The following is an 11,168-nucleotide window of genomic DNA, read 5'->3' on the forward strand; positions in this document are numbered from 1 at the left end:
TTTGGCTATGTGAGAAAAATTGTCAGAAATGAAACATTCTATATTTTCTTGCCAAATGTTTTAGTGTTCAATGTACAGTGGATATGAAATAATAATAATAATCTTTGTTATCTGTAAAGACACTTGTCTTACAATTTGTGCATTACTTCAAACAAAACATTATAACTATAGAAAACCAAAATGTACATTCACACCAGACTCACTCATAATTTACCTGTGAAAAGTTTATATCAGATAGTTTCTGTGAAGTAAGATTTCATTCACATAATACTTTGTTCTAGTTATCATCATTCATTATTTTTATAAGCTCTAGCTTGGGATTGCAATAGACAAATTGTTAACAATCTGGGCCAACTTAGAAAATGTTTTGACCACTTTCTGAGCCAGGAAATTATTTGATGAAATATTTTAAAAATCTTTAACATAATTTAGATAAATTATAAGTCTTGGGTTAGTTTTGTTTTATATATATTTTCTTCAGAAATTTAGCATATTACCTCCTAGTTCAAACATCCTGCAGGATGACAGGTTTGAACCCAGGGCCATTGTAATGACAACCAAAGCACAGACCACACTGCTAAGAAGCCATACTTACTTAGTAGTCAGTTCTTCCATCCATCCATCCCAGTAGCGCTACAGCCCATGGAGGGCTCTGGCCTGCTTTAACACATCCTTCCATTCAGATCTCTCCTGGGCCTTTCGTCTCCACGCCCTAACCCCAAGCTGCTTCAGATCTGCTTCCACGTCATCTATCCATCGCATTCAGAGTCTGCCTTTGGGTCATGGTTAGTGCTGTCCTCCACCCTGTCTCATCCTGTATGGCACCATAGATTTTCCTAAGAATTTTTCTTTCCCAAGTGTTAAGTAAATTTTCAGATGTCAGTGTCCAGGTCTCACTTCCATACATTGCTGCTGGTCTTATTATATTTTTGTATATTATTTTCTTGGTTTTCCTTGAAATCGTTTTGCTCTTAAGTAAATGGTGGGTGCTATAAAATGCCCTGTTGCCTGCTGCTATTCTTTCCTTTATTTCTGTTAGTAGGTCATTTTTGAAATTAATAGTACTTCCTAGATATTTGAAAGTTTGGACGTTTTCAAATTCGTGGTCTTTGATTTTGATATTTTGTCCCTCTGTTTGATTGTCTCTTGTCATTGTGATGTACTTGGTTTTACTGTCATTGACCTCAAGTCTTGCTGGTCGAGATGCTTCTTCTAGTTGTATGAAGGCTCTAGCGATGTCAGAGGTTTCTTTACCCAATAAGGCAATGTCATTGGCATAAGCAAGGTATTGTAGAGGTTGGCTGTATATCGTCCCTGTTGGTTGTGGACCCATGTTTTCTCTCCTGAAGTAGTTAGTAATAGTTCCCCTTGTGTTTATGTGTATATTTCTTATAACTCTCTCCAGTGTTAAATTGAAAAGCATGCAGGAAAGTGCGTCTCCTTGTCTTAATCCTCGTTTAATCCTAAATTCCTGTGAGTGTTCTCCTTGTATTATGACTTTGCTTTTTGAGTTGTTTAATGTCATATATATGTATAAGTCTTGTCAGCTTGTTGGGTATTCCAAAATCCTGTAGAGTGTCATATAGGTATTTCCTTCTGATACTGTCATAAGCCATTTTATAGTCTATAAAGAGTTGGTGGATTGGTATGTTGTATTCATGGCATTTTTCTAGTATACATCTTAGTGTGAAGATGTGGTCGGTAGTGGATTTGTTGGGTCTGAAACCACATTGGTAGTCACCTAAGATTTCTTCTGAATATTTTCCAAGTCTCTTAGTTATAAGCCTAGACAGTATCTTATAAGTCACATTTAGTAGAGAGATTCCTCTGTAATTACAGCACTTTAACTTGGATCCTTTTTTGTGTATTGGGGTTATAAGAGCTGTTTCCCATTCTGTTGGTATTACTTCTTCTTCCCAAATTCTTGATATTAGTCTGTGTATTTGGGAATGTAAGTCTTTCCCTCCATATTTAATTAGTTCTGCTGTGATTTGGTCCTCTCCTGGTTCTTTGTGATTCTTCATGGTCCTAATTATTTCTGATGTTTCAATGAGTGTTGGAGGGTTCACTAAGGGATCTGGTCCCCCATGTGGCAGTTCATATTCTCCATTGTCTCCATCTTCAGTGGTATATAGGATCTCCTCAAAGTATTCAGCCCATCTCTCAATGACCCTGCTGTTTTCTGTAATAAGCTGACCATCTTTGTTCTCACACGTGTGTGATCTAGCTTGAAATCTGTTCTTTTCATCTTTAATTTTCATATACATTCCTCTCATGTCTTCCTCCTTTGCTAGTTCCTCTATTTGAGTAATCTTGGACTTTTCCCATTCCTGTTTTTTCTTTCTTACAACTTTTGTGGCCCTTCTTGCTTCATTGTATTGCTGTCTAGTGTTCCTGGTTTCTCTCTGTAGCATTATCATTTGGGCATTGTTCTTCTCTTCTATAGTTTGTCTGCATTCATCATCATACCACCCCACTCTCTCGTTCTTTTGTTTAAGTTCAACTACCTCTTCTGCTGTTCTTTTGATAGCATGCTTTATTATTTCCTAATGCTCATTTATGTTATTTTCGCTGTCCTTTTCTAATGTTGTCAGTTGCGTTTGGAGTGCCATTCTATAAGTTTCTGTAACAAGTGGATCCTTTATGAGTTTTTGACTATCATATTGCTGTGCTCTCTTTCTTTGGTAATTGTGTATGGTACTTATTCTTTGTCTAAGTTTAGCTTTTATTAGTAGGTGGTCTGAGTCAGCATTAGCTCCTCTGAAACTTCTTACATCTAGTATGTCTGATCCATGTCTCCTATCTATGAGTATATTATCTATTTGATTCTGGGTGTTGCCATCAGGTGAGATCCAGATTACCTTGTGAATATTCTTATGTTGGAATTTTGTGCTGCTGATAGACATTCCTTTTCCTGATGCAAAATCCACTAATCTTATGCCATTATTGTTGGTCTCTTCATGTAAGCTTTCTTTGCCAATTATTGGTCTGAATGCTGGTTCCTTTCCGATTTTTGCATTGAAATCTCCTAGGACTATTTTGATGTCATGCTTTGGTGCTTCATCATAAATTCTTTCCAGTCCATCATAGAAGGCTTCTTTTGTGTTATCATCTGCATCTTCAGTAGGGGCATGAACATTGATAAATGATATGTTGAAGAATTTTCCTTTCAAACGTAGTGAGCAGAGTCTATCACTTACAGGTTTAAATCCAATGACATTACCTACCATTTCCTTTTTAACAGCAAAAACCTGTACCTAAGTTGTTAGTGCTTCCACCACTATAAAATATAGTATACTCCTTGGTTCTGAGAATGTCAGAGTCTTTCCACCTGATTTCCTGTAGGGCTACAAGGGGTATCCTATATTTCTTTAACACTTCAGTAAGTTGGGCTAGTGCACCTGCTCTATAAAGGCTTAGCACGTTCCATGTCGCAAAACAAAAATCATGTCCTTTTCCAGGCCTAGGTCGTTTTCCGTTGAGATCTGTCCAGGTTTTCTTGTGTGTATTAGCTTTCGTAACAGTATTTTTTATATGACAGAGTTGTTAGCCCTGTGCATAACCATCTGGGGGGCTGCCCCTTTCAGCTCTCTGGATAGCTGCCTTTATTTTCGGGTAAGGTGCCCTAGCTTTTGTGGATCCCTCCACTTCCTGCAAGGCAGCAGGTTTGATTTTGGTCCACCCCGGGTATTTTATTTCCCCGGTACCCACCATATCTGGAGGGCACCTGGGGAGGCGCTCGATGGGAGATCAAAATCTCCACACGAGAGTCAGTTCTTCTCTTTAGATAAAATCTGTGAAGAAAACTGATGAGATTTTATGTTTAAAGACAAATTTAGATTATGTTTAAAGAAAACTTTAGATTAGGTTTAAAGACAAATGTTAAAAAAATAAGTTCATCCACAGTAATTATAACTTCAAACTAAATGACAACTGTATGTTTTGATCACACCATTTTGAACTGTCCCCACAGCACTCTGAAGATTCATGCTCAGAAGAAGTAGGAGACGTTAGTGAGGATGATGAATCAAGTAGCCACCCTCCCTGTCGTCAGTCTCTCTCAACTCTCAGTTCTGAAGGTGTGTTGTCTGAGGAGGACATGACTAGCAATCGCTCTGGTCATCAAGATGGCAGTGGTGATAATGGCTTGTTGTCTACGGGTAGTGCAGAAAATTTACAAGCAGAGTTGACAAAGTTTACAAATATACCTGATGGGTTGTCCGACAGGCAGAAGACTGTCAGGAAGATGAAGAATAAAGTCAACTCCCATGACAGAATATTTGAAGTAAGTAGAAACTATTAGTTTTGTTTGTTTCGGATGTACCTTCAAATTTGAAGATTATTTTCCAAACCTCCTGCAGGATGATGGGGTATGGCACCGGGCAAAGTTTGAACCAGGGATTATTGGAATAACTGTCCAGGGCGCATACCACATGACTAGGCAGCCCTACTTTCCACTCCAACCAGTTGTTGATAAATAAATTTGAAAAACTAAATAAAATAGAAAGAGGCATTATCTCTGAACATCAAGAGGCTACACTGAAATGGCCTGGAACATATACTGCATATTTTTCCTCAAGTAAAAGCACATGTTAAAATGTGAAAGGTTGGGGTATACTAACTTGTGCCATCTCTACTTCTCTTTCTTGAAAACTTTCCTTAAAGAGATGTAGAGCTATGTCTGTTGTAGCGTACTGCTCAAAAGAACATAGAAGAAATGTGGGGGAAAAGAAGGAAAACATTCATGCAGCTAATTAGAGAGTTTAAAAGCAAACACTGCCTCAGGTTATAGAAAAGAAAATTAAGAGGGCTAAAGTATAGATGGGGGTGGGGGCATGGTTGCAGAGTGAGTGTTTGGCTTCTAAACAGAAGACAGTTGGTCATTGTGCTGGCCACTTAACACACTTGTTAACCATCTGTCATAGAAACAAGGCGACCTTTATATCATCTGCCCCAGCATGGTTCAAGGTGTGGGTGACTGCCAAGGGCCTTGTGGTTTTAGGGGCCTCACACCTCCAAGGTTTATCTATTGCATGAAAGACGCGCATCTAGTAGAACAAAATCATTTGAAAAAAAAAATCTTCAATTTCTATAGCGCTGTTAACACACATAATGTAGGCTCAAGGTGTTGTGATAACATGGCTTAAAGAAAAAAGTTAAAATGACAAACCAATTTTTTAAAAGGTTTGAGCAGACAAGTCAAAATTTTCTTTTTGAGGAAGAAACTTGGCAAAACTAGAAGTGTTTAGCCCAAAGCAAGGCTCTTAGAGGGTCACATGGAGTGATCAGTTCACTAAGGTTCAAGAGCATATCTTTGTTCTAAATGCAAAAATGACAAAGTAAGGCCACCCTGTAGTTGATCTTGTACTCACAGAAAGCCAATCAAGTGAATGCTAGAGTCTACAGAATCTCATGTTGTTTTGTTTCTGAATTCACTGCAGCTTATCAGTTTTACATGCTTGCATTGCATTTTATTAGTTAAGCCAGAAGAGTATGAATGCCTAAGCAAGTTTTTTTGTTGACACACTTGTCAAATATGGTAGAATCTTGCCCAATATGTGCAGCTGCAGACAGAGATGCTTACAGAACTGAATTATGTGTGGGTCAAAAGATACAGTTGATTCAAGAAAACTCTGAGATTGTGAACTACATGTTATGCAGATTCAACAGTGGATATTTAATCACATCTGTCTCTTCTGCCAGTCAATTCAAGTGTAGTTTTTTTTTTTCATTATCTGCCCCATCAGCAGCGGAGTGGGGGAGGTCTATAATGTATGAGCTGCTGTCTCTGTAAACTTGGAAAAATTTAAGTAATTCTGCAGTCAAATAGCTGTGTATAAAAAGTATGAATAATGTCAAATATTTTTTATTATTCACTTTTAGCTCTAAGTAACTCTAATTCACTTACTAACTATATTTTTATTTCATTTTAGAAATGTGATACAGAAACTAGTTCAAGTTCTGATGAATGCTCTGACATGACTGTCTTATCAACTATGCACAAAACCAGATCTCTAGAAACTAGTGCACACTGGTAGTAGTTTTTCTCTTAGTTCTATTTCCTCCAGACAGAAGTCTTCAGTTCTATCACTTACAATTAGTGTGTTCAGTTGTTAGTGAACTGTGCTAGATAAACATCATTCAGACATCGATACAGATGGTTAGACAACCATTTACAATGTTTTGTTTGGACATCCATCAAGTTGGATAGACTACCATTTACGCTGTTTTGCCATTTGTTTAAATCAAGCAGTAAACTAGTCCTGTGACGTCATGGATTCAAAATTTCACTATAACAAAAACATCTTATAACACAAAGACAGCATCTTTGAATTGCATTACTTGGTGGATGTAACATTGCATCAAACCAATGTTTTCACTGCTCTTGGTCTGAGACCACCATCAATTGCACATAAAAGGATTCATTTATCATTGTGCACCATCTTTAGAAATGAGGACCTTCATGGAATGCATTCAGTTTAAATCTAAATTGAAGTCATGTAACAATCTCAATTTAAAAAAAACTCAACAATTGACATGTCGCCACTACAGCAAGTCAGGAGAAACAGAATTTCTGTGAAAATGTCTTAATTTTATATGTTTACACTTAAATAAATAAATAAATTATTGCTTTAATATAGTGCTACTTTCATGCCTATAGCATGCTTATAATGCTATGGTCCAATCTCATTCATGGACCAGTGAGGGGGTATCTGTGAGGTTTTCCGTGCTGCCTTTAGGTGCTCAGTAAACACAACTATGCCTGAGTCAAGTGTCGAACCTCGAGCCCCCCTTCATAGGTAGCCAAGCCAAGTTCAAGCGTACTTAGCCTCTGGACCACGCTTCCCACTTAGAATAAACTTTAATTGTATATTTTTACACTTAGAATAAACTATTCAGTTAGTTTGGCTACCATACACAAACTGTCTATCATTGCCACTGATACATCAAGACTAAAGAGATTTGATTTTCCTTACTTATGCTCATCTTCTTTGCATTGATGCGAATATGTAATTTTTTGTGTGGCATGATTCTAATTATCTTATACTAATAGTAAAACTTTAAATGTTTATGTAAGCATCACCTCACCATATCCTGATTGTATTATGCTTGTCACATATAGAAAAAGTAAAATGCATTGCTATTAGGGAAAATCATATTAAAATGATGGCAAATTTGTGCATTTTCTGCCAATAGAAACTTGATCTAAACTAAATAAAAGCATGCACTAAATCAATGAATGAAAAATTGTCATTTTATATCAGATTTGTCAATGGTTTATACAAGTCTAGAATAACTTTTCAAAGCTAACCCTGGGCCATTGATGTATTGTCTGGAGGAGGATGAGCAGTATTTTTTAAATTTTTGTTGTTTTATGTCCATTCTAACAGTTCTGTGAACTCATCCTTTTTAAAACTACCAGCTATTTCAATTGAACTAACTACTTACTGGTTAATAGATTTTTTTTTTTAAATTTTGATCTAAATGAGATTTGATCAAAGGACATTAGTACCTTTAGATTCTAATTTTGAAATGTATTTAGTTAAATTCTGTTCCAAATATTAGTGATTTTCACACATTTTTCCATTTCTCTGATTTTTGCTTCTTAGATAATGTACACTGATGACATAGACCTTTTTTTCTGTTTCTAGTATAAATAATCAATTTGAACAAGTCAATGTGAATCTTGTGCATATGAAATTTACCTTCCAAAATCCCCCTCAACCCCCTCCCTTTTTTTTTAGTTTTATCAGGGGAGTCAATAATATTTAAACTTCAATGAGTTACCAAAATCATTGTAGATCAGTTTTATAATTAGTACTGGATCCACTACATCTGTGGGGATATGATCATTTTGAATGGTGGCACTTCATATGGGGATAGAGCCAATGATAGAATCATCAGATGTTTGTGGGAAATAAAACTAAGTGGGCCTGTGAAGAAGGGCTTCTAAGTGTATGATGCTCATTTCCTTGATATATATTTTAATTTATTTTTAAAGTGAACTAACTTTAGCTTTAATGATTTATTTCCTTATGCTAAACCCAGTATAGCTTCAATTCATTGTGATTGACTTATCTATAAGTAGGCCATCTCTGTAGTCACTTTCCCCACTATGTAGTTTTATTACTTCTTTCATCTTAGGGAATCCTATTCAATATGTCATTTATTAAATGGCTTCACCTTCTGAAATAATTTCTTGATATGTCTGGTAATTATTAATACCAAATCTTCAGAGATCAGCTCCAACAGCAGAAATAGATTATACCATCAACAACATTTTAATACTAGTCATTTTGTTTAAAAATAACACAAATTGTTAGTTGTATCAAGTCTTACAACATTGGCAAGATGTCACAAATTATACATTCAACAGTGGTGTGCCTGGCTGTCTGAAATTGCATGAGTGTTTTTGTCTCTCATTGCACTTTGTTTTAAAAGTTTTTGTACCAGACTCTCCAATGAGACCAATTTTTTTGTATACACTAACTTCCTTCTATTGTCTAAAGGCATTGACTGATACTTCTGAACAAAGATATTTATTTTCTCTCTTTGTTCACTTTTTTTTCTCTTTCTTTACTTTTGGATTATCTTCCTTTTCTTGTTTACATTTAAGCTATGGAATGTTATATTTTCCTTTGATGTAGAATCATCTATTTCTGACATCAGCACAAATTTTAGGGCATTCTCCCCTCATGAGTATTTTATTGCTAAGCTCTTTGTTGTGTCTTAACATTTAGTGCTGAATTCACTACTTCTATAGTGATAGTCAAAGGAATTTGTTAGGCTTCACTTGTTTACAATATCAAATTAGGCAGATAAAAGTTAAGTTTTTTTTTGTTTTGTGTATTTTGAGTAAGTTTTATATAATGACAATAATGTCATAGTAAAAACAAAAGAGTTTGATATGAAATGAAAACAGTTCATAATGCTAGTGTCTTTGGTGACAGTCAAGTTTTGTGTATCAAGAAGTTTTGGACTTAATTATTTGGTTAGTGACAGCGATGACAGACAGATTCCCTTCATTATTAGATTAAAAGTTTGAACTGCCAATACACTTGATTGTCTCATTATATTGTTGGCATTGCCTCTGTGTTCATTTGGTTAGTTGAAATTAGTTGTTAGAATACTCAAGACACAGCGAAGAAGTTACCATCAATTTGTACATCTAGGCCTGACCACAGTATGAAATGCTAAGAAGATTATCAAAAACTAATAGTCAAATTGTATGAAATAATTGCTTCTTGGTAGAATGAGATGTTAGCCAATCTTGTAGGATGTTAGTAAAATCTTGATTTTTGTCCCTCTTCTATTATAAAAAAAAAAGACAGTTATATATATTTTTATCTATCAGTATTAAGCTTGAAATGTTAGTTCAAAAATGTGCATCAAATTTTCCTTGGAGAAATAAAAGCCATTTGTTGTAGCTTCAGGTTCTTGAGTGAATTCAAAAGTTTCTGCTTCTAGCTGCTATGTCTCTACAGATGTCAAGTAGCCATTGGACTTGAAAGAGTGTCAACAAAGTATCACTGAAGCCTAACCTTTATTGATTAGACTTGAGAGAGTTCAGTGGTGCCAAACCTTTATTTCAATGCTGACATAACAAACAGACAGTTTGTTATTATTGTATTTGAAAAACATAAATGTCTACCAAAATTGAGGCCTACTTTCTCAAACTCTTTACAAAGGTAACCTGTTAATCATAAATACTGTATGTTAAAAGATGAAGTTAGTGATAGGCTTCTTAAAAAGTTGGTTACGAGTTTCAATTGTGATTATAGATCTGCTTGTTTGTTTGTTTTTTATGGTTGTTTTCTTTTTATTGAAAATAGTCAACTTTTTATGTGTGTGGGTGTGTTTGATCTCAAAACACACAATAAAAATTAAACTGAGTGAATTCATCAGTATGAATTTTAACCAGGTGCAGTAGTTTGTATTTCAAATATCTAATAAGTCCACTTGGGTGTTGTTTGCTTATTGGGAGCTCTGTTTAATTAGCCAGTCACTAGGAACTTTTGTCTCTTGAAAAAAAAAAAGGGGATTTCCTTTAATTTCCTTTGAACTTTAAGATGACTCATTTTCAAAACCTGATTGCATTCAAGGTTTGCGTGGCCGATTGCTGCACTTAGTGTAGCTATATTGGCTTAGCCAATGTACAAGAAACTATTGCATATTGGTAATAAGCTAAAGCACAGGAAAATAGTATTTATTGATGACTATTGCTAACAGCCAATATGAAAAGGATTTTCAGCCAGTGCATGTTTTCAAGAGGGGAAAAGTCCTCTTAAATAACTACCAACAATGATTTCATTGGCAGTTTTCTTTGCTTCTTTTCTCCTCATTTTCATCTTAGCTAATGATACATTTATTTGTTTAGCTCAAGTTTATTTATTTAATGACAATATTTTATCAAATCTTTAAAATATCAAAAATAATTTAAAATTAACCTATCACATTTTTTTTAAAGTTTTTTTTTATGTATCTTATAAAACATGGTAACCACTATTGTCATTCCGAGATAAGAATAAAAATAGATGCACATTTTTTCAAGACTATTTTTGCATTCCTAAAAGCATGTATGCATCCAAAATTCAAAACAGTGATACCCAGCATAGGGCCTGCAGGCCATATCTGGCCCATGGTGCAGTGCTGTTTGGCTTTTGAAGCTTCTGCTCATAGTACATAATCAAACTGCAGAGGCAAATTTCATTTTGTTTTTAAATGTGGCCCATGACCTGTATTAGAAATTCAGCCTTCAGGCTGGAAAAGGTTGGGCAGCGCTGATCTAAATCATTCCTTGAGAGTTTTGTCCACATTTTTCTTAAGCAATGCATGATTTTATTTCCTGTCCAACTTTTCATAGGCCAAAAAAAAACAAAACTTGTAGGCTTTTTAAAATGTTGATAGAACAGAAAGAAAAAAATAGATTCAAGTTTTCTTTTCGGGGGGGGGGGGGGGGGGGGGGGGCCTCTAGTTATTAGAAATACAGCATTCGGTCTACAAAAAAAAATATTTTTTGTTGAGACTTAAATTTGTTTTGTTTTTTTAATAGATCAATTTTCATTGTCATCATCTCTAAATTGAATTATTCTCAATCTGAAAAAAAAAAATTTTGTCATAGAAACATTTACATAACCTGAAAAAAAAAAAGTTAAATATTGTATATT

At 35.1% G+C, this 11,168-nt stretch overlaps 1 protein-coding gene across 1 annotated transcript in view; it reads left to right on the forward strand.

Annotated features, from left to right (window-relative positions):
- The window catches only part of LOC129922574 (mitogen-activated protein kinase kinase kinase 13-like), a 32,137-nt gene extending 21,195 nt beyond the window's left edge, over positions 1-10,942 (forward strand). The window contains exons 9-10 of the mRNA XM_056009222.1: positions 3,974-4,285; positions 5,934-10,942. Of these exons, the coding sequence (XP_055865197.1) occupies positions 3,974-4,285; positions 5,934-6,038 (417 nt within the window). The 3' untranslated portion in view covers positions 6,039-10,942. The remainder of the gene's footprint in view (positions 1-3,973; positions 4,286-5,933) is intronic.
- Positions 10,943-11,168: the final 226 nt, after the last annotated feature.

The sequence above is a fragment of the Biomphalaria glabrata genome, chromosome 13 (genome assembly GCF_947242115.1).
Source record: "Biomphalaria glabrata chromosome 13, xgBioGlab47.1, whole genome shotgun sequence".
Lineage (NCBI taxonomy): Eukaryota > Metazoa > Mollusca > Gastropoda > Planorbidae > Biomphalaria > Biomphalaria glabrata.